Raw genomic sequence first — 23,581 nt, forward strand, 5'->3', positions numbered from 1 at the left:
CTATGAAACATAGGACAATAAATATCTTCCACAATATCTGCCCTCAGGGAGGTTACATTTTCACTATGGAGAAAAGACATATACACATGAAACAGTTAAATTACCATCAGCTAAAATCCTATGTAATAAGAGTCTGTCTCTATCCAGAGCTATATTGTTACATAGAAATATTCCTAGGCTAATAGACAATAGAGGGTACAGAGTCTAACCCCCTCAAATTTCTACTTATTCTGTCTTGCTTCTTCGGCAGCCATCCCTGCCAGGGTTGTGGATCCTCTGGTTGAAACTCGATGTAAGGTGCAGGAAGATGCTGTATTTGAATGCACCCTCTCCAGTCCCTGCCCACATGCCTTCTGGCAGTTTCAACACCGGCCCCTCCAGCCCAGTGACAAGTATGAGGTGTCTGTGTCTCCTGATGGCCTGACCCACCGGCTGGTGGTGAGAGGGGCCCAGCATTCAGACATGGGCCTTTACTCTCTTGGCACTGGCCTCCACTCTTCCCGAGCTTGGTTGGTGGTAGAAGGTGAGACTATCAAAGCTGGGTCACACAGGCTCCTGTTAACATCTTATTTGCTTCTAGAGAGATCCAATTTTAGGGCCAGATGCAGCCTGGGGGAGACAGGACCATGGACAGATAGGGGCTACTGGGCTGAGATCTCCCACTATATCCAGACTGCCTTCTCCCCTAGGGAAATGGAGACTTTTCAGGGTGTTAAGCAGGGTTTGGCTTTTATTCTTAAATGGGGGTGCCATTGAGCACATTAGAAACAATCAATCAACAAGTATTTATAAGTGCCAAGTACTGTGCTAGTCACCGATGATCCTAAACTGGTCTCCTTACTCAAGGCTAGACTGCTTCTGCTGGGCCCCAGAGGACAAAGAATGGGGTAAACTTAAGTTCTATGTAAAGAAAAGCTTCCACATAATGGAGTGATCTCCCCAATGGAACAGGCTGAGGCTACTTGTCAGAAAGGCTACAGAGGGAATTCCTATTCAGATATAGTTTGGACAAGATGGCCTCAAAGGTCCTTTCCAGCTCCAATATTATGTGATCTCCTTGATGCAGTAGGATGGGTGGCTTGTTGGAGGTGGGAAGTTTATGGATCCATATAATGGGGATTTGGGTCTTTTTTTTTCCTGTACAAATATGGCTTTGATGTTCTACCCAACAACTACCTCCTGGAAGGTGAGAAAGACAAAGGTTTCCTGCCTTCAAGAGAGGGAAATACAGATGATGATGGCAACAATGGAAGAAATAGGCTTCAAGCTGAAGACTCCCAATTTTCAGACATACAGGATTCAGGGAAACTCATAAAGGAAGTGAAACCAGGGGATTGGAGTTACCTGGGAGGATCTGTCAAGGATGATGGTCTCCCCTGTGGTCACATCACAGGTGGTCCCAAAGGACATAATGATGCCCCCATGGACAAAGAAGGAATTTCTGACCTAGCCTGGGACCTGGATAAGGGGACAGAGAGTCAGACAGGATTTTACAAAGCAGGGGGAAGTAGAGACAACTCCATTGAGGAAAACCAGCTCCGTAGAGTCGGTGGTCAGGGTGAAAGCTTCCCAGGGAGATATGGGCTACAGGGAGATGGTTGGGAAAGTGGAATGGACCTCATGATAGGACAACAGCAAGGCAGTGATCGAGATAAGGGTGAGGCTAGACAATGGGAGGCAGGAGAGAGTTGGGAGGCAGGTTCTGGAGGTCTTCAGGGCAGAGAATTGGGAAGTAACTTGGAAGGAAAGGAGGATATGGGGGACAGTGGAGGGCAGCTGGGAAATTATAGCCAGGGAAATATAGGAAATACCCAGTGGGGGCTTGGGACAGGAGAGAGGAGCTTGTCTACTTCTCAGACCAGTCCAACAGGGTCTTGGAAAAAAGGAAGGAAACTGGGAATGAGTTCAAAGGTTGATGATAATTTGGAGTTGGAGGGTAGGGATGACTCTGGCTTTAAAAGGGGACAGTATAAGTCTCCCTGCCTTGGAGAGATAGGGAAGAAACAGGACCAGGGGACTGGCCAAGGTGTTGATAGTAGTGGGGCTGGAGGTCCTGAGGCATGGGAATCTCTAGGTTGGAATAAAGGCAATGGAGACAAATTAAGGGACTTCCAGACTCAAAGATTGTCTCATAGCAAGAAGTCTTTCTTGGGACAAAAGGATTTGGAGGAGGAAGCTGATGGGTCACTAAAAGAAGGTTATGAGTCTAGCTTAAGGGAACAAGAGTCTCTTGGAAGAGAATCTGTTGTTAGGAGAACAGGATTTAAAGCTGGTCCTTGGGCCTCAGGGTCTGATGGAGATGAGAGAACTGGGGGCAATGCAGGGGGCTTACAGGAACTTAAAGGAAGAGGATTCAGTTCTAGAGATAGTCAGGGGACAGCAAAGTCCCTGGTTGGGGGGCCGTTGGGTGAAAGCTCCAAAGAATTGGGGTATCTCCAGGACTGGCCAGAAAGCCAAAGGGGAGCAGGGTATGGAGATGATGGAGTGGAATCTGAAGGCATGATGAGCTACTGGAATGACAAAGGAAAAATTGGGTCTAAAGATGGTGTGGGGCCCTCGAGAATAATGGGGTCTGGGCAAAGGGAAGGAGAGGAGGTTGGGGCTAAGGGAAGTGAGTTAATGGGCTCTAGGAGAGGGATAGACTATGGGGATGGGCTTGGAGACCACAGGATAATGGATAGGGATGCTTCTGAAGGTGGCTTAGGAGACCTGGGAGCTCAGGGGTATGGAAACGAGAGAGGCAATAGGAATGATTTAGACGGTTCAGAGAGAATGAGGTCTAATTATGGAGCCAGTTTAAAAGATGCTTCAGGGAATATTAGAATGGAAGGACCTGGTAGTGAGGGTGGTTATAGAAGTGACTTAGAGGGTCCTGGGAGAGTAGAATCAAGGAGTGTGGGAAATAATAGGTATCATTTAGCAAGTACTAGGAGAATAGAACCAGGGCATGAAGGAAGTTCTAGGGGTGATTTAGAAGATTATGGGAATGACTTTGGGACTTCTGGAAGAATAGGATCAAGGAAGGAGGGAGGTTATAGGGCTGGCTTAGGGGGTCCTGGGGAGTCAATGAGTGAGGGGAATTATAAGGGTTGCTTAGAAGGTCCTGGGGTTTTGGGGTCATGGAGTGAAAGAGGTTATGGAGGTAACTCCAGGGGTCTGGGGGGAATGGGATCAGGGAGTGAGGGAGGCTATAAAAGTAGCTCAGGGGGTCCTGGAGGAATGGGGTCAAAGGGTGAAGGAAGTTTAAAGGTAGGCCCAGGGGGCCCTGGGGAAATGTGGTCAAGAGGTGAGGAAGGTTATGGAGGTAGTTTAGGGCATCCTGGAGGAATGGGGTCAGAAGGTGAGGGAGATTATTGGGGTGGCTTAGAGGGTTCTTGGGGAATAGGGTCAGGGGGGAAGGGAGGCTATGGGGATAGTTTAGGGGGTCCTGGGAGAATAGGGTCAGGGGAGAAGAGAGGCTATGGGGATGGTTTAGGGGGTCCTGGGGGAATGGGATCAGGGGGGAAGGGAGGCTATGGGGATAGTGTAGGGGGTCCTGGGGGAATGGGGTCAGGGGAGAGAGGAGGCTATGGGGATGGTTTAGGGGGTCCTGGGGGAATGGGGTCAGAGGGGAAGGGAGGCTATGGGGATGGTTTAGGGAGTCCTGGGGGAATGGGGTCAGGAGAGAGAGGAGGCTATAGGGATGGTTTAGGGGGTTCTGGGGGAAAGGGAGGCTATGGGGATGGTTTAGTGGGTCCTGGGAGAATAAGGTCAGGGGGGAAGGGAGGCTATGGGGATAGTGTAGGGGGTCCTGGGGGAATGGGGTCAGGGGAGAGAGGAGGCTATAGGGATGGTTTAGGGGGTCCTGGGGGAATAGGGTCAGGGGGGAAGGGAGGCTATGGGGCTGGTTTAGGGGGGCCTGGGGGAATGGGATCAGGAGAGAGAGGAGGCTATGGGGATGGTTTAGGGGGCCCTGGGGGAATGGGGTCAGGGGAGAGAGGAGGCTATGGGGATGGTTTAGGGGGTCCTGGGGGAATGGGATCAGGGGAGAGAGGAGGCTATGGGGGTGGTTTAGGGGGTCCTGGGGGAATGGAGTCAGGGGGGAAGGGAGGCTATGGGGGTGGTTTAGGGGGTCCTGGGGGAATGGGGTCAGGGGAGAGAGGAGGCTATGGGGATGGTTTAGGGGGTCCTGGGGGAATGGGATCAGGGGAGAGAGGAGGCTATGGGGATGGTTTAGGGGGTCCTGGGGGAATGGAGTCAGGGGGGAAGGGAGGCTATGGGGGTGGTTTAGGGGGTCCTGGGGGAATGGGGTCAGGGGAGAGAGGAGGCTATGGGGATGGTTTAGGGGGTCCTGGGGGAATGGAGTCAAGGGAGAGAAGAGGCTATGGGGATGGTTTAGGGGGTCCTGGGGGAATGGGGTCAGGGGAGAGAGGAGGCTATGGGGATGGTTTAGGGGGTCCTGGGGGAATGGAGTCAAGGGAGAGAAGAGGCTATGGGGATGGTTTAGGGGGTCCTGGGGGAATGGGATCAAGGGAGAGAGGAGGCTATGGGGATGGTTTAGGGGGTCCTGGGGGAATAGGGTCAGGGGAGAGAGGAGGCTATAGGGATGGTTTAGGGGGTCCTGGGGGGAAGGGAGGCTATGGGGATAGTGTAGAGGGTCCTCGAGGAATGGGGTCAGGGGAGAGAGGAGGCTATGGGGATGGTTTAGGGGGTCCTGGGGGAATGGGGTCAGGGGGGAAGGGAGGCTATGGGGATAGTGTAGGGGGTCCTGGGGGAATGGGGTCAGGGGGGAAGGGAGGCTATGGGGATGGTTTAGGGGGTCCTGGGGGAATGGGGTCAGGGGGGAAGGGAGGCTATGGGGATAGTTTAGGGGGTCCTGGGGGAATGGGATCAGGGGAGAGAGGAGGCTATGGGGATGGTTTAGTGGGTCCTGGGGGAATAGGGTCAGGGGGGAGAGGAGGCTATGGGGATGGTTTAGGGGGTCCTGGGGGAATAGGTTCAGGAGTTGAAGCTGGATATGAGGGTAGCTTGGAGAGTCCTAGGAGAATAGGACCAGAGGGTAAGGGAGGCTATGGAAGTGGCTTAGGGGATCCTGAGGGAATAAGATCAGAGGTTGAGGGAGATTATAGAGGTGATGCAGGGTATCCTGAAGGAATGGGGCCAGGGGGGAAGAGAGGTTATATAGGTGACTCAGAAGCTCCTAGGGGGATGGGATCTGGTTTGGGGGCAGGATATAAGAATGGCTTAGGGGTTTCTCAGGGAATGGTGTTTGGAAAGGGTGATAGTTTCAGGACTACTTCAAGGGGCCCAGGTTTAACAGGACTAGGGGATGAAATAGAACATGAGGACAGATCCAGAGACCAAGGGATGATGGGATCTGGGGGAAAGAGCAGTTTGGGGGATAGGAGAGGGAGCCCAAGGGGAGTGGGTTCTATTGATGGACTTAGTCCTGGAGTCCTTGGGACAATTGGGTCTAAAGGGGAAGGATGTGTTGAAGACAGGTCAGGGGGCTCAGGAAGAATGAAGTCTTGGGACGAGGATGGTTATAGGGAAGGATTTGGGGGCTTGGATGCTTTGAAAGCTGGTGAGAAAGCAAGTTTGGGGCATAGCTCTGATGGTCTAGAAGCAGGGGAGCTTGGTTCAGGGGCAGAGTCTAGGAAGGCCTCAATGGGACTAAAGCCGCAGAGTCCTGGGGGCAGCAGGATTTTTAGGGATGGGTTTAGAGGCCCTCGGGCTATGGATTCTGGGACGGGAGCTAGTTATTGGGGTGATTCCAGCAGCTCCAAAGTAATGTCATCTGAAGATGGCACTGGTCCTGAAAGCCTAGGACCCTGTGGGTCAGGACAGGGAGCAAGTTATAGGGATAGATCAGGAACTTCAGGATTTCTCGGGGCTAGAGACAAAGAAGGGTATGATGAGGGGTTAAAAGGCTTCATGGCTCAGGGGTCAAAATATGAAGGAGGTTGTAGAGAAGGTTTAGGAGGTCCTGGGAAAATGGGGTTGGAAGGTGAGGCAGATAATAGAGGTGGTTTAAGGGGTCCTGGAGGAAAGGAGTCAAGTGGTGAAGCAGACGATGAGGGTATTTTAGGGGGTTCTTGGGGAAGGGGAACAGGAGCTCAAGGAAGTTATAGAGATGACTTAGGTGATCATGGGAGAATGGGGTTACCAGGGAAGGAAAGTCAAAGAAATGACTTCAAAGATTCCAGGAGAATCGGGTCTGGTGCTGAGGGGAATTATGATGGTGGCCCAGGGAGTTCTGGAGCTTTGGATAGACTAGGATATGGGGACAAGTACAGAGGCAAAGGGGAAATAGAGTCTTGTCGGGGCAGTGGTCCAGGGCAGTCTGGAGTTGGAGCAGGTCATATTGATGACCCAGCGGAAGGCAAAATAATGGGATCCATGAACGGGGCAGGTTATGGTTATGGGAGTGGCTCTGGGGTTCCTGGAGAACTAGGGTCTGGGATTGCGACAGCATATGTGTCTGGGGTGATGGAATCTTGGGATGGGAGGGATTTCCTTCCTGGTCAGCCAAGTTCTAGAGATGGCTCTGGAGGCCCAGGAACTGGGGGGTGGCAGGGTGGTCAAGGACCCCATGGGTATCCAGGAAACAGAGAATTCCTTGGCAGAGAGGGATTGCCTAGAGATAGAGCTGTTGCTCTAGGTACTGAGCTTGGGAAAGATGCCAGCCTGGACACTAGAGGAAGTTCAAAAGGAGAGTATGGGGACAGAGCTGATGGCCAAGCAGGATTAGATTATCAGGGAAATGGGACATCACTGGGTGGCCCAGAGACAGGAAAAGGATCACGGAACTCAAATATTTCAGGTTGGGGTCAGGATACACACTCCAGGCAGGGAGAAGAGAACATTGGTGCTAGAGCAGGAAGCCAGGGGATAGGGGATACTCAGGCAGGTGGCAAGAAGAGCCTAGGGCCAGGCCATAGTGGAGTAAGTACCAAGAACAGACGCCAAGGCTCAGGGATACAAGGTACCCTTGAGGCAAAAGATCCCACCATAAGTGGGATCCAGGGTGTTCTGAATGGAACAGGGGGTTATGATTCTTGTGATGGCAGGAAATTTGTGCCAGGCCAAGCAGGAGTTGGCAGGTGGGGAGAGGCAGGATCCCTAGATGACAGAGGGGAAGCCTCTGGAGGTTCAAAGGACTCAGATATGCTGGGAGGAATGAATTCTAGTCAGTGGAGAGATAGTCTTGCTAATGGAGTCCAACAGTCAGGGGTGGGAGGAGCTCTGAAAGGCCAAGATGGAATCAAAAACTATGGGGACGAGTCAGGGGGAAGCAGGGCCCCGGGGTCTATATTGGGCATAGGGCTAGGGTTGGATGGCAAAGGTCCATCAGGAGCCAGAGGGGAGCTGAGGTCTCTGGATGGCAAAAATATTAGGCCAGAAGGTCCAGGGTCCCTGGAGAATTATGAGAGGAGGGAGGGGGGAGCGACCTCCACATCTACCTGGGGAGGAAAGACTAGTACAGGAACTAAGGATATTGATGGATCAGAGGGGCAGGAGTCCCAGGTATGGAATGGGTCACAGACCGAGTTAGGAGCTAGGAGAGGAATTTCAGACAGACGGAGGTCTGGGGAAGGAAGGGTTTGGGGATCAAGATATGGAACCGAGAGCACAAGGCTCCCAGGAGAACCTCTGAAAGGAGACTGGAGCAGGGATTCCATGGGCCATGAGGGCAACAGGAAAGATGGTTTGGACAGAATTTCAACTTCCCAAAGGCCAAGATACAGAAACAAGCAAGGCATAGGCAATTTCTTTGAGGAAGCCCAAGGTAAGTATTTGCCAGCTGGCTTCCCATAGGGGTGGAGGTTGACTTCTGGGAGAGACCTTTTGGGTTACTGGGAATCAGGATGTCATTCTCAGCTCAGGTGGGGGGAGTTCTAATCTACCCTTTCACTGTCAGTGATCAAATAAGTTGATTTTTCAAATAAAGAGGAGATTCTTCCCCGATCCTCTTGTCTTTCACATAGATGGGATTCTGGCTCTAAAGTGCCTTAAGTTAATCTTTGACATAAATGTGTTCCAATCCTCTGTCACCTAAGTCATTTGATGACAAGCCCCTGCCCCATTTGTGGGTTATTCTGCATCTCATTGAAGTTTATTAATTTAGCTGATGAGTCCTCCAAAATTCCCTCCTCTTACCTCTACTCTCACCTAGTCTAAGAAACTGGCAACTTGGTTTCTACCCTGTGGTCTCTGCTGGTGGCATTGCTACCAGAACCCTTCAGATGTTCCTAGCAGGGACCTTAGTCAGTCTTCTAGATGTTTGACATGGAAACTGGGAAATGAATCTGGGCCATGGGACACTCTTCCCCTGCCCAGCTTTGTGCATGGCTCTTGTTCTGTGCCTCAGGACCTTCCCTTCTCTGTCTAGAACCATCAGGTCGCTTTTCCAAGGGGCTAACTGACATGGAAGCCAAGAAAGGTGAAGATGCTGTGCTCTCTTGTACCCTGACCAGCAACCTGGTACCTGGTGCCTGGTTCAAGGATGGAGTGAAGGTACCCGTCCCCTTATACCTCGATGGTACAAAAAAGACAGATTGGGCAGGGAAAGAAAGTCTCACCTTATGAAAACATTCTTCACAGAAGCAATGGTGTGGGAGTAGGAACCCCAGATTCTAGTCTCAGCCCTGCCACTAGCTACAGGACCTTGAGCAGACCCTATTTTTCTCTTGGGGCCTCAAGATCTGCTCTTTAAAATGAGGATGTTAGATTAGATGATCTCTAAAGTTTCTTTGCTTTGTAGCGAGCTTCTTGAGTGTATTTTAAATGAAGTTTTATTTGTAGTATTTAAATATTTACATGTCAGGCGATAAAGGGAGTTTCACTTCCTCCCACACATGGGGCTGGGACAGCTGTTTAGCCAGACTTGGGGATGGGGTGGGGAGCAGATGCAGTGTGATTTTCTTCTACTGTGGTTCTTGCTACCAGCTCACTGCCCAAGATGGGGTCATCTTTGAGCAAGACGGCCCCAATTACAGACTCCGAATACCCCAAGTGCAGGAGACCCAGGCTGGAAAATACATGTTTGTATCTGGGGATCTCATGAGTGAGGCCACTCTGACCATCCGAGGTGAGGCCCCACCCCCATCGCTTATACTTGCCCAGGCTGCTTTCAGACTAAAAACCAAAACCAAAAACAAACCAAAAATCCGGCAGATCCCATCTTAGTTGACTTTAACAACGGATTGTCTTTAGCTGGTGTTCAATTCCAAAGGTGCCCTCTAATCTGCCCCAGCCTTCTCCTAGGTGCCTTTCTCCTCTAGCTCCCAGTGTGGGCTCAGATAATGTAGACCTTACAGATTCCTTTTAGAATTATCCTGAACTGAAACAACAGGAAAAATCTGTGACCATCCCCTGCCAACCCTCAAATCATACAATGTATGGAAGTGAATATGTGTAAATGTTTGTAAATATACAGAAGTAAGTCAGATGATACAATTTTTTTGAATTATCCACCTCACTACTCTATTCTATTGGCATGAATAATTGAGGGTTGACTATTGTGTGGTGGAGAGCTGGCTTTGGAGTCATAGAATTTGAGTGTGAATCCTGTCACTACTCTTGTAACCTTGGGCAAAGCGCTTCATCTTTCTTGGTCTCAGTTTCCTGATCTGTAAAATGAGGGAGAGAGGTGTTGAACTATCAGTGTGTGCTGATAAATGTTTAACAACCTGCTCTCCAAAAAAAAAAAATCTACCCATGACACACTCTTAAGTTTAATCTGCATCATCAACATTTTCTCCATCACTTTACTAAGTCTAGATAATCAACGACAATAATAAACGAAGCCCTGCTTTGTAGCGTTTGCAGATTACTGAGGCATAAATGCTTACACTGAAAATTTAGTGATCAGCTAGCCGGTAAGAACAGGTTCCAGCACACCGCCAGACTAGATGACTTCAAAGGCCTTTTCCAAGTCAGTATCTATAAACCTAAACCCAGGTCTGGGCTTCTCTCATTCAAAGAATTCATTGTTGAGCTGCTTATCACAAATATTTGGGTCCTTAGACCATCTTAAGTGTTCTAAACCTTCTTTAGAATAGCACCAAATATTTGGGCCCCTTATCACAAATATTTGGGCCCATAGACCATCTCAAGTGATCTAAACCTTTTTTAAGAATAGCACCAAACTCCTGGTCAGCTGAAAAAGATTCTTCCGATTTCAAATCCTTCCACTAAAGGAAAATCAGGAACTCAATTTCTCTATCTGCAAAATGCATGTTTCCCTAGATGAGCCTCTAAATCCTCTTCCATCTCCTTTTATCTGATTATTTTATAGCTTCCTTTATTCTATTTTCTCATATCCCACCTGTCTAGTTTCAATCTTTTATGCTGAAGCCAACACCCATTTATTTACCTCTTTTGTTCCTCAGGAGTCAGCCAGCCCCTAGTCCCCATCCCATGGCTCCTTCTCTCCCTTCCTTTCCATAACACAACAGTCCCCACAGCCCACAGCCCACATTTACATAGTTCTTTAGGGTCTGCAAATTGCTCACAACTACCCTGTGAGATAGAACATTGCCCCCTTCTTCCCAGGGCTTATTTCCCTGCCCAGGGCTGTGCTCAGGACCTAGGCTCATTTCTGAATTAATTTCTTGTCCCACTTTGTTTAGAACCCCCAACTATTGCCCAGGATATGCTGGAGAAACTGAAGGAGCCATGGGTGGTCAAGGCAGGAAAGACTGTTGCAGTGAAGATCCCGTTTTCAGGAGAGTCCCCTGTTCAAGCTTCCTGGAGGAAGGACGGGGCAGAAGTGGAGGGAGGCAGCAGGGGAGCCCAGCTGGACCAGGGGGATAACTTCACTCGCCTGTGCCTCCCCAGTGCTAGTCGCAAGGACAGTGGAAAGTACACCGTGCAGCTGAAGAATGCAGGGGGCTCGGTGGATGCTCGACTCACTCTGGAGGTCATAGGTGCCAGACCCAGCTCTCTCTTCTGGCCAGGGTCCCCAAGGGATTATGTAGGAGGCCCTGGTTTAGTCTTAGTCAGGGAGAGGGGACTTTAGATCATATTGTGGGGCTTTGACAAACGTCTGGGCCATAGATTTGAAGTGATAGGATCTGGATTCAAATCCCACCCTCTGGATGATTTCTAAAGTCTTTTCCAGCTCTAGATCCTATGAATGAGTGTTTCTTACTATCCCATTCATTTTATTGTCCAAACTTTACCTTTTTCCCCCAACCCAACTCTGGTTTCTGTTGTTTCCTCTCCAGGGGACTCTCCTGCCCTCTTCTGGTTAGTTTGGCCTAGCCTAGAAGAAGGATGGGTTGAGCATCAGCTGGGTGGAGCCCTGGGTGCTCTGACCCAGCTTATGTGAGGGTAGTAGACAGCAAGGAATGCAGCTGGGCCCAAAGATAAAATTAAGGATAGCAGTCGCTGGGACAGAACAGGCCAATTCCCATAACATTCATGCCAGAGAAGCTCTTAGGAGGAGAAGCTCCCTTGAGGGGCTCCTGGCTCTGCTAGGGACCAGGCAGACTCACTGTTAGTGCTTGGCTCACCCTGGAAGCATAGTGTAATGGAAGGAATTCTGGACTTGGAGTCAGAGCCCCTGGGTTCAAATCCCACCCGGCCACTTACTACCTTTGTGACACTGGGTGAGTTGTTTGACCCTCCCTGAGATAGGAAAGTTGGGATGAAGTCATTGTTAGCCTGTTTACTGCAGTGGAAAAGACCTCCCCCCAAGTCCAAGCCCCCTCCAGACATAATATACACACACATACATGCTTCTTTAACCACTCCTGTTCCCTTTGACCCCCAGACAAGCCTCAGCACCCACAGGGCCCTCTGAAGGTCCAGTACTGTAAGGGGGCGGGCATCAACCTGAGCTGGCAGCCTCCGAGGGATGATGGGGGCCGAGCCCTGCTGACTTATGTGGTGGAAAGGCAGCAGGCTGGTAGGACCACTTGGCTGAAGCTTGGTGAGACCCCTGGAAATGTCACCACCTTCTCTGATACCCAAGTGGAGGAAGGAAAGAAATATACCTTCCGAGTACGGGCAGTGACCTCGGAGGGTTCCGGAGAGGCACTTATGTCAGAGGAGCTGCTGGTGGCTTCTGAAGGTGAGTGGGAATATGGGAAGAGTCTGGGAGGAAATCACCCTGAAATCCTGGTCAGGACAAAGCTGGGGATATTGGGAACCATAGCTTCTCCTCGGAGAAGTCAGCAAGTGCCCTTGAGATTCTGAGATAAGGAATTTGGCCAGATGATTTGGGGAGGGGTTTTCATGATGACCTCCAATCCTAACCTTCTTTTATCTATCAACAAGATTGCTTTTGGTGTCAGAAAAACTCCAAGGTCCATCCTAACTCTAAAGTGATGAGTTTATGACCCTATGACCTGGTTTAGATCCTACCTTTACTTACCTGAGTGACCCCAGTGCAATCACTGATCACTTAATCTTTCAGCTTGTTTTTTCCTCTGACAGGGGTAGACTAGGTTTGAGGTCCCTCCCCGATCTAGGTCCATGACAATCTCTGATATATGCTGGCCCTGTGACTAAGCCACTTGCTATCCTAATGCCCCAGGTAACTCTCTAAGACTGTGGTGCCAGCCTGCATTGGTGCGATTTATCTCCCCAGGCACTTTCTGTGTGGATGAAAACACTGTGGGACAGGTGGGAGGTGATTACCTGGTCCTTTGCTCTGGATGTGAGAGAAACTGAGCAGACTGCCTTCATTGTTGGTGTCTCTGAGTTCTAGTCTGGGAAACACCAGACTCCAATCTCCATCCAATCTCCATGGCCTGGGGATTTTACCATGCAGAGGTCAAGAAAACTTGCTATTGGCACACAGGGCTCAGGGATCATATTAGGGCTACTGATCCCTCTCTGTCTCTATCCAGGGTAGGGTGACCTCTCTGCAGCAGCATGGGCACATATGCTTTAAAGGGCATGACACTGGGCATGGTGCAATTTCCTCTCTACCCCAGAAAAAAAAGCAAGCAATGTAAATGTTCCCTGTGTGCTTTCAAGAGTACTCTGACCCCTGATATGCCTTTGCATTGCCCCTTGCCTTTTCTCACAGCTCGTCCTAGACCCCCTCCAGCTCCAACCATTACATCTGCTACCAGCCAGGGCATTACCCTGACATGGACAGCACCCAAGGGCCCAGGAAGCGCTCACCTCCTAGGCTACTTGATTGAGAAGAGGAAGAAAGGAAGCAACACCTGGACAGCTGTCAATGACCGGCCTGTTTCCGGTAAACAAGCTTGAAATTAAAGGGAATATGGGGGTTAGGGTGGCAGAAGGAGACAGAGAAGAATGGGACACCACTGGACCCTGGGACCAAACAAGCTATCAACAAGCCAGCAATACTGTGCTTTAATTCCAGGCCCAGGCCAATGCAATTCCTAAGAATTCAGCAAAACTGCATTCCTTAACCTCCCACTTTCTCAGTCCTGACGATTGTTGTTTTCCACTTTGGTTGTCATGATTTAGTGGAGAGCCTATGGTATTTTAGAATGGCAATGGATCTTAAAGATCTTCTATGCTAACCTGCTCACTTTACAGAGAGGGAAACTGAGGCCTGGAAAAGCACAGGGCCTTGCTCACCCTCGTGTAGCTGGGTGGTGGAGGGGCTGTGATTCAATTCAGAACTATCTGATGCCACAATGCGATTAACAGTCATGGCAGTGTGGCTCTGATCTCAGCCTCAGCGCTGACTGTCTGTGGGACCTCGAGTGAAGTACTTACAGTTTTGGAGTTTCAATTTCCTTATTTATATGAAATGGAGGGAATTCCTCTTCCTCTACTATCCTTCTAGGGGTATGATAGAAAGAACAGACAAAGAGCTTAAGAGATAAAATACTTTGTATTATATAGGTATACACACACATATATATGTGTGCATCTTATTTTCTATATGTGCATATATACACATACATATAGTTATAGTCATTCAGTTGTTCAGTCATGTCTAACTATTCAGGACCCCTTTATGGGGTTTTCTTGGCAAAGATATTGAAGTAATTTGCCATTTTCTTCTCCAATATATACATAGACATAGACATAGACATAGACATAGATATACACACATACACACACACATCCATATCCATATCCATACACATACCTATACATATACCCTTTATTTTACATTTGTATACACATAATTATAAATATATACTTTTAAACATGCATATATTCATACTTATATATACATAATTTATTTTATATACACATATGCATACTTTATATTCTTTGTTATATGTATACAAACTTTATTTTATATATATTTATGCATACTTTATACATATACTTTATTATATATCCATATTTCTTATATATTCATATAATACATATTTCTTCATCATTAAAAAATGGAAGGATTGAACTCAATGCTTCCAACTCCCAGGAGACCTTGTCTGGGTTACAGTTCACTGTTGCCATGATCTCTGGGGTGCATGAGGGTCTTGCTAGCCAGTCATAATGAAATGGGTGGGGGCATAGTAGGATACCCACCTAGGCTACTTTCTAGGGGTCTGAGGCTCAGACTGGCTGCTGGATTCCTGGGACTAACTGGAGTATGGGGATGTTCACAGAGAGGAAATGGACAGTAACAGACCTGCTGCAGGGCTGTCAATACGAGTTCCGAGTGACTGCCGTGGGGGCCTCTGGCCCTGGGGAGCCTGGACCCCCATCAGATGCTGTTTTCGCTCGAGACCCCATGAGTAAGTGCAGATATCAACCCTGGGAAGGCAATTCTGGAAGCAATGGGAAGAAAATGAGAAGTCATTGATCAGGTACTACAGGGAAAATCAAAGTTCAGAAAAAGGCAGGAAGTCCAAAGGTGAGGAGCACCATGTTCTTTGGGACTGATCATATTGATGGAGCATAGAGAACCCCTTAAACAGAGCAAGAACAGGAAAGCAGTGTAGACCATTCAGACTAGAAGGTCCTTCTTCCTACTCTTTCCCTTTCCCCCCCCTCCCCAGCCTCTACACAAGACAGGCTCTCAGTCCAGCCCACTCAGATGGGCAACTTGCACAGCCTTGTAAATGGTCACTCACTAAGGAGAGAGATTAACTGAATCTGGTGAGATGCTGAGGGAGAGTGTGCACTCACTCACCAGTGAGGAGCAACTGTAGGGGAGGTATATTTTTGGTAAATTTACTGGATTTCTAAGCAGCAGCAGGGCCATTACTATGCCCCATTTGTCCTTCTATCTTCTAGGAAGCCCCACACAGTTCAGAGTAGGTACATGGGTATACAGTAAGTGTCTGAATGAATGGAAATGAGTGAGTGAATGAAATGGGTGAATGATCCCCAGAGAAGGATATTCTACAATTTATAGACTTGTCTATTCACTCTATTTATTCATCTGTTCATTTTCTATTTATTTATTCACCTATCTATTTATTCATCTATTCATTAATCAATTAATTAATTAATTGGGTGTTGTCTGAGCCTGACACTTAGGAGAGGCAGAGAGAGGCAGTTTCAAACATTCAATTCAGTAAATGTTATTGAATGCTACTGTGTGAAAGGTGGGAAGCAGAGTAGCATGGTTAGATAGTCAATCTTGGGAGTCACAAAGATCTTGGTTCAGGTCTTGCTTCTTATGCATGTTGACATAGGTGAGTCACAGTGCCTATGGCACAGGCACCACTCTAAGACTGCAATTTACAGAGGTGCTGCTTCACGTGGGTGGAGGGAGCTTCCACACTGGGAGTTCCCCCACCTGGATAAAATCACAGATTCAGGCATCACCAAAACATGAAAGTGAATGTGCAGGCAAAAAAGATAGACTTCCTTGCACATCGTTCACGTGTCCAGTATAAGTCTAACATAAGCCTCTTAGTCTTCATTAGACACATGCGTATTGGCATGGTGGTGGTAGGAATTAAAGGGAGCCCGTATCAGTGAAGTATTCAGGATTATAAATCTTTTAGTACATTTGAATAAAGCCGTTAAGTGAGCATGGCTCTGGAACAGGCATTTAGGATACAGACTAAAGAACGATGATAGACAGCACAGGGCTGTCAATATGAATTCTGAGTGACAGTTGTGAGGGCTTCTGAACCTGGGGAACCTGGACTCAGGACCTCACGAAGACTGATCCCATCTCCAGAAAGTTTATTTTTTATTTTTTTTTTATTTAAAACATTTTATTTTCAGTTGAAATTCTCTCCCTCCCTCCACCCCCTTTTCTCCCCATTGAGAAGGCAAGACATACTATACCCATTCTACATATGAAGTCATGTTTCCACATTAGCAATGTTGCAAAAAAGCAAGAAAAATAGAGAAAATGAAAAACGAATCTGTGCTCAGAGGTCACCAGTGCTCTCTCTGGAGGGGGACAGCATTTTTTTATCATGAGTCCTTTGGAATTGTCCTGGATCATTGCATTGCTTGGAGCAGCCAAGTCTCTCAAAAGCTGATTATACGATGGCTCTTACCATGCACAATGTTCTCCCAGGGAGTTGAGAATACAATGAGAAATCAGCTGAAGTCTGTAGTGACTCCAGACCGACTCTGTGGGGAAAGTGCTTGGGTCAGAGGCTGTGTAGCCAGGTCGGAGAAAGGGTGGGCTCAGCTTGAAGGAGGTTACTTTAAACAGTGATGGAGCAAAGTGTGGAATGGAGGAGGGAGGCTGTTCTGGCACGTGCTTCTATAGAGCATAAAAGAGCCAATGAAGAAGAACTCCTGACTTCCTTTATGGAAGCTTATACTCCCTGTACTTTATGAAAACAAGCCTAGTGCTCTCCCCTTGGAAGGGGGTGACTCTATTTCCATCCCTAGAAGCTGACGTTCCCATTGAATCCTTCCAGGACCCCCTGGCCCTGTTCAGAATCTCCAAGTGACTGACACATCCCACACCAGCATCACATTGAGCTGGGCTAGACCAGATGCCCAGGATGGGGATGAAGTTCAGGGCTATCTGGTGGAGGTGAAGAGCTCAGATAGTCTCCAGTGGAGCTGCTGCCATCCTGGCACTGTGAGTGGCACCACCTACACTGTCAAGGGGCTCCGGCCACAGGAGGCCTACTTCCTGAGGGTAACAGCTGTCAATGATGGGGGTCAGGGCCAGCCCACCACTCTGGACACCTGTATCCAGGCCATGCCTGCATCTAGTGAGTATCAGTTCTCTTCCTTCCATTTTTGATCCCCTACACATATGTTGCTCAAAGAGCATCCCTGCCTACCTTCACTAGCATTTGTTATACCTGACTTCCCAGACACCAGCTAACCTTAATATCATTTCATATACAATGTTGACTTTGGCCAAATCATTTCACTTCCCTGGGCCTTGGTTTCCTTATCTGTAAAATGAGGGGTTAAAGAAGAATATTTTTTGAGCCTTGGTGTTTTCTTCAAGGTGAATGGGCTTCCATGAGTAAATGTTGATGCCAGGTAGTCACCTAGAAGAGGCTGTCTCTTTTTCCCAACTCAAACTCAGGAGCCTCTGATTTGAGGGGACTTTACTAGACCCCAGGATTCCTTCCCCTCTCTCAGCTCAGCCCTAACATTCACCTCAGGTCAGGTGGTACACTGGTGTCGACAAGGTGTCTACAAGGGGCAGTCACAACCTGGGGGAGAGATAATATTGTTCCCAATACCCATGGATATCTATCTACTGTAGGAACTACACAACCCACCCTTTCCCCATTTCCCACTGCCTTAACATTCCTCTTTCAAACTATTCCTTCTCTTGGTCCTCTTCCTCCCCCTTCTCCCAATATTTTCCTACCAGTCCCTGTACCTTTTCACCTCAGTTCTCCCAAGCCTCCAAACACTCCTAATTCTCCCAGCCCTGGGGTTGTTTTTTTGGGTTTCTTGGTATTTATATCTGTGATTGAATTGACTGAATGACTGAATTGACCGAACCTGAAGAAAATGGCAGGTCGGGCTCCTAGCTAGGAAGAGTCACATGGGCTGATATTCACTTGCTCTCTAGACCTTCTCTCCTTATCCTAAGGCAGAGGTTGAGGGCAGGGGGCCGAGAGCAGCGGAGAGGGAGAGAGATGACCAAGGCTGTCTGCTTTTTAGTCTCTCCCAAGTTCCTCATGGATACCACCACCACAGACTGCGTGACTGTCAGGTCGCAGGACATGGTCCGAGTTCCTGTTTTCTTTGAGGTGAGTCTTCCTTTGTGTAAGGGGGATCAGAGCTGGGACCAGGGAGTAAGGACCCCATCCTGGAAGCTTTGGATTTTTCAGCCTTCTTCTCTAGTGTTCAGGAGATGGACAAGAAACCAAACTACATTTTGTTGAGTTGTGTTATGAGTGAAATTTAACAAAAAGATAAACTGAGGCACCTTCTCTAAACAAGAAATCATTTTATTCACATGGCACTACCTGCCAATAAAGGGGTCAATGGCTTGCCTCCATTTATGCCAAAGACTTTGAGCAAAAAGATAGCTCCCTTTTTATAGGTTTTGGGGATCACAGAACAAATAGCAGAACAGAGTAGGTGACTTCATTGGGTTGAGGGCATCATGACTGGTTATATAGCTGGTGGTGTGGGGAACAATATGATTGGTTGGAAGTTGGGAATTAGGGGCTAGCAACGACCCCCTCCTTCTCTTCTGTGACTAAAATGCGTCCATTATCGGAGTCTATCTGCAAGACAGTGGCCCAGACATCTTTGGATAGCAAACCAGACATCCTTGAAGGATAGCTTGGTGCTGTAGAGACACTAGATCCAACTCCTTTGTGTTCACCCACATACCCCAAAGTTAGCAGAATTTCTCAAGGCAAGAATAAAACAGTGATTAGCAGGAGAGCTGGAGTTCTAAACTTAACCCATTACAGACCAGCTGAATTCTGAACTAAGCTCAGAGAGAGAACCATGACTTAAGCAGCTACAGGACAAAATGAATTAGTTATAAATAGGATCAATAAAAAAGATACAGAATCAATTTAATCTTCTCAGGTGTAAGGAGTTGGATGTAGTACAGAGGTGATCTGGGTTACTAGGATATAATGGAGCTGGACCCAGAGCTAAGGAGACCTGGGTTCAAATCCTGCCTCTGACACTTACTGGCTGTGTAATCATGAGTAAGTCACTTAACCTGAGCCTGGTGACTCTGCTCTATAAAATAGAGATAATAATACTTAAAGTATTTACTTTATGGAATTGTTGCGATGAGAACCCTTTGTAAACTTTAGAGTGCTACATACTGTTACTAATTTTGACCTGGTTCTGACACTAAGTAGCCATGGACTTCCTTATGGTACCTCCCTTCCATCTCTGAGCCCTGCTGTCCCTTGTAAAAGAAGAGGGTCGGACCAGCAGGGAAGGTTCCTTCCAGCTCAGCACGATACAATGAAAATAGCATTGACTCTGGAGTCAGAGGAGCTGGGTTCCAATTCCATCTCTGACATGAACTATCTGTATGACCAGGCAAGTCATTTTGATAGGACGATAGCATCATAAATCTAGTGCTAAAAGGGACCTCAAAAACCCTTTCTACTTCTGGGCCTCAATTTCTTCATCTGTAAAACAAGGGAGTTAGACTAGATGTTAGTTAGCCAATAAGCATTTATTAAGCACCTACTATGCGCTAAGTAAGTGCTGGGAATACAAGCCAAAATCAAATATTGTCAAATTCTGTCAAGAATCATTTTTTTCTAAATGCAAACTTACAAGAAATAAACTCTAAATGCATAGGGGGAATAAATTTTTGACATAAATAGTTGCTCTAAAATATTCAAATGGATTTGTGATCTCATTGATTGAGGCAGTCACTTCAATAATTCAATAAATCTCAACCTATGTCTGCCTCCCAAAATCATATATTTTAATGAGAAAGATAAACTGCAAATAACCAGATACATATAAAATATATTATTCAGAGTAGGGTGAACGGAATTTGAAAGGAGAAGGCACTACCTTAGGGGGAGGGGCTGGCAAGACATCTTGTAGAAGCTGGGATTTGAGCTGAGTCTTGAAGGAAGCCGAGGTAACTAAGAGACAGAGGGGAGGGGGCATGGAGGACAGCCAAGGCAAAGACATTTGCAGGGAATGACAAGTGAGCCTGCATAGCCAGGTCATACAGTGCATAGAGGGGAATAAAGTCTAAGAAGACTGGGGAAGGTATGAAGGAGCCAGGTGATGAAGGACCTTAAAGGCCAAACAGATGCGCTTAATCCTAGAGAAATTAGGGAGTCACTGAGTTCATTGGGTAGGGGCAATGGCAGGGTCAGTCCTATGGTTTAGAAAAGTCACCTCAGTAGCTGAGAGGGGGATGAATTGGAGTAGAGAGAGAGACTTAGATACAGAGAGGGGCGGCTAGGTGGTTCAGCGGATAAAGTGCCAGGCCTGGAGTCAGGAAAACCTGAGTTCAAATTTGACTTCAGACACTTACTAGCTGTGTGATCCTGGGCAAGTCATTTAACCCTGTTTGCCTTGGTTTCCTCATTTATAAAATGAAGGAAATGGCAAACCATTATTCCAGTATCTTTGCCAAGAAAAGCCCAAGTGGGGTCATGAAGAGTCAGACATGACAACAAAAGCTATAGAGAGACAGACCAGTTATAAGCTATTGTAGTAATCCAGGTGAGTCTAGGCTGGTGTCTGGGTTATTGAGAAAGAACAGGTTGTATAAGAGATGTTGCAAAGGTAGAAATGATGAGACTTGGCAGTGGATTGGATATGTGATCTGAGAGACAGATAGGGTTGAGGATGCCATCAAGGTTTCAAGCCTGGTTGACTGAGAGGACGGTGGGCTCTTGAGAACAGTAAGAAAAATTGGAAGTGAGAAGGATCTGGAAGGAAAGAAAATTAATTCTGCTTTGGATATGTACAGGGTGTCCCTAAAGTCTGGACACATAGGAAACTGACGGCAATGTGGAGTTACTGCATCGAGTTCATGTGAATCTCGCAAAATGCATCAACCTTTGCATCACGAATGATGGAAAGCATATTGAAGGTGTTATTTGTTAATATTCCAACTAAATAAAATGTGGTTGAAAATTTCATTCATTTTATTTCTTGGAAATAGACATTTTTGCCTGTGTGTCCAAACTTTAGGAACACCCTGTGGTGTTTAAGACGCCTCAGGAATGGGCCAGTAGATAAAGAGAGATTGAAGAGGAGAGAGAGCGTGGAGGATGGGATCGAGAACCTGAGTACATGGGTTAAATTTGATAAGTAGAAGGACCACCTCTTCATCTGAGACTGGAGAGAAGGAGAGATAGGGAGGAAAGATGTCTGAAGGATGTGAGATAAGGAGGAAGGAGAAGGGAGAATCTCTCAGTGAATGGTCTCAATTGTTTTTTGGTGAAGTATGGAACTGGGAAGAAGGGATGCCTTGGGACATTTGAAGAGAGAGGAGATGCGGAACAGCCATTGTGGAGCATTTGACAGGGAATCAGTTAAAGAGGAAGAGAACACTTGGCTTGCTGCAGCATGGGCTCAGTTGAGACAGTTAATATAAATGAGGAGTGGGTTAATTCAGTACGGTTTCATGATTTCATCCAGTTCTGTTCAGCAGCACATGAACAGGAGAGGTGGATAAGATAGAGGAAGTAATCTGGAGTCCTGTCTAGGTCTAGAACTATGATTCCAAGGTTCTAACATCGCTTCTATGAATGTAATTGAAAGGGCTGACCCCAGTGCCTTTCCTCTGAGATCACCTGCCATCTCTGCTGTATGTATCGTGTTGGAATAATGTTGTTTGCAAGCAGTCTTCCCCAATAGATTATGAACTCCTGCAAGGTAGGGAATGGGTATTTTTTTTGTTTGTTTCTACCTCTGTAGCCCCATTGTTTAGCACAGTGTCTGACACATTAAAAGCACTTAATAAATGCTTGTAGATTGACTCCTGCTACATCCCTCCTCCCACCTCACCTCCAATCCCTCTTGAGGGTAATTCAGCTCTAGTAGTCTCCTTTTTAGTGATGATAGCAGATATCACATTTCAAATCAAGTTGGCAAGTAAAGGATTATGTATAGTAAGCACTTACTACTATGTGCCAGGCATTGTACTAAGCACCAAAAATACAAATACAGGCAGAAAGACAGTTCTTACCCTCAAGGAGATTAAATTCAAATGGGGGAAGACAACACATAAAAGGGAGATGAAAAGGGGGTGGAGGAATGAAGGAGTTTGGGGGGCATCGTAAAGAAAATCTAGAGACAGGAATCCAGCCTGGAGAGGAATGAAGATGTGTTTGGCGTGGACCTCTTCTTCAAAATGGAGGTTCCAGGAGGAACCAGCCAATCAGAAGGAGAAGCCTCAGGGTCCTGAGAGTACTTCCAATGAGAGAAGCCCAGGGGTGGAAGGAGCTTTCAGGGTGAAGAGGTTTCTATGATATGATAGAGAAAGGCTTGTGGGGATGAATTAGGTATGGAGCCTAGAGACAAATGCATTTCCAAACTCTTACTACTTGTACTGTCAATTCTCCATTATTCACATTAATAGAAGTGGCCAGCATAATCCAGACCAGATTATCTTTGACATCAGATTGCATATACATGTATGTATGCAGATTGCATATACATGTATGTATACATATAAGTGTGTATACATACACATACACAATTGGAAGCAGGATTGGTTTAGGTTGATTGTGAAATGAGTCTGTAATTCCTGAGCCCATTTTATTTAGCACTGGCTGAGCTTCTGGTGTTGAGAGTTAGGAAAGTGAAGGGATGGTAGGATGAGGATAATAGATGGAGAGTAACTACTATGCCTAAATTTCTTTGGGGAGAAATGTATGCCCAGTTCTTGAAACATACATGAACTTTTCCAGGCTGTAAAATGAAGGGGTGGCGTGTTACATTCTAAAATCTTTAACCCATGAGCTAGGGTTGTGTGTGTGTGTGTGTGTGTGTAGGAATAAGGTTATGGACGAGTAAGATGATCAGATGATCAGTTCTCTAGAGAGATTTGTCCTTCGCTTCTATCCTGGATACTTCTAAAGCTTGCCTCTAAATGGGCAATGTGCTTCTACTTGCCTCTTCCTTGCATCTCTGCTAAGGGGATGGTCACAATGTGCCCAAGATCACACTGGGAGCCAAAAGCATCCACAGAAGGGACAGTGGGCACAGCTGAGCACAGTGATGGAAAGGAACAAAGAAGGAGCTGTCCAGGGGAGTCAGTCAAAGTAAAGTTGAGATACTAATCCAAATAAAGTTGAGATACTAATCCAAGGGGTGGATTTGTGGGGATTGTCCACAGGCTTCCCCCATGCCTGAGGTGATTTGGCTGAAAGATGGGCTGCCCCTATCCAAGAGGACAATCACCACCATCAAAGATGGCCTCACTCAACTTCTAATTCCAGTGGCCAGCCTCTCAGATAGTGGCCTCTACACCGTGATGCTGAGGAATCTACCGGGGAAAGAGGTGACCTACAGCTTTGTCATCCGAGTGTCAGGTAAAACAAGTCATTCTCCTTCCCTTTCCCCTTATACACAGCCAGGCAGTATTGACCCCAACTGTGGGGTTGGGGTTGTACCCAAGGAACATACTTACCCACCCATCACAGGGGAACAGAGATTCTAGCTGGTGAGTGCCCCCTCTATACCACCTGAGTTCTCCCTACCAACTTCTCAAATATGAAAGATGGAGATGACAGAGAGAGAGAGAAGGATTAGGATTATTCCTCAGCCCTGAGAACTTCCCTGTAAATTGTCAGTC

General features: G+C 47.2%; 1 protein-coding gene across 1 annotated transcript in view; it reads left to right on the forward strand.

Moving 5' to 3' along the window:
* The window catches only part of IGFN1 (immunoglobulin like and fibronectin type III domain containing 1), a 94,564-nt gene that overhangs the window by 65,873 nt on the left and 5,110 nt on the right, over window positions 1-23,581 (forward strand). Inside the window, exons 11-21 of the mRNA XM_036755524.1 lie at window positions 251-523; window positions 1,187-1,393; window positions 8,372-8,496; window positions 8,929-9,070; window positions 10,614-10,910; window positions 11,759-12,058; window positions 13,022-13,195; window positions 14,538-14,666; window positions 16,767-17,069; window positions 17,986-18,074; window positions 23,123-23,318. Coding sequence (XP_036611419.1) covers window positions 251-523; window positions 1,187-1,393; window positions 8,372-8,496; window positions 8,929-9,070; window positions 10,614-10,910; window positions 11,759-12,058; window positions 13,022-13,195; window positions 14,538-14,666; window positions 16,767-17,069; window positions 17,986-18,074; window positions 23,123-23,318 — 2,235 coding nt within the window. The remainder of the gene's footprint in view (window positions 1-250; window positions 524-1,186; window positions 1,394-8,371; window positions 8,497-8,928; window positions 9,071-10,613; window positions 10,911-11,758; window positions 12,059-13,021; window positions 13,196-14,537; window positions 14,667-16,766; window positions 17,070-17,985; window positions 18,075-23,122; window positions 23,319-23,581) is intronic.

Source organism: Trichosurus vulpecula, chromosome 4 (assembly GCF_011100635.1).
Source record: "Trichosurus vulpecula isolate mTriVul1 chromosome 4, mTriVul1.pri, whole genome shotgun sequence".
In the NCBI taxonomy this organism is placed as follows: Eukaryota; Metazoa; Chordata; class Mammalia; order Diprotodontia; family Phalangeridae; genus Trichosurus; species Trichosurus vulpecula.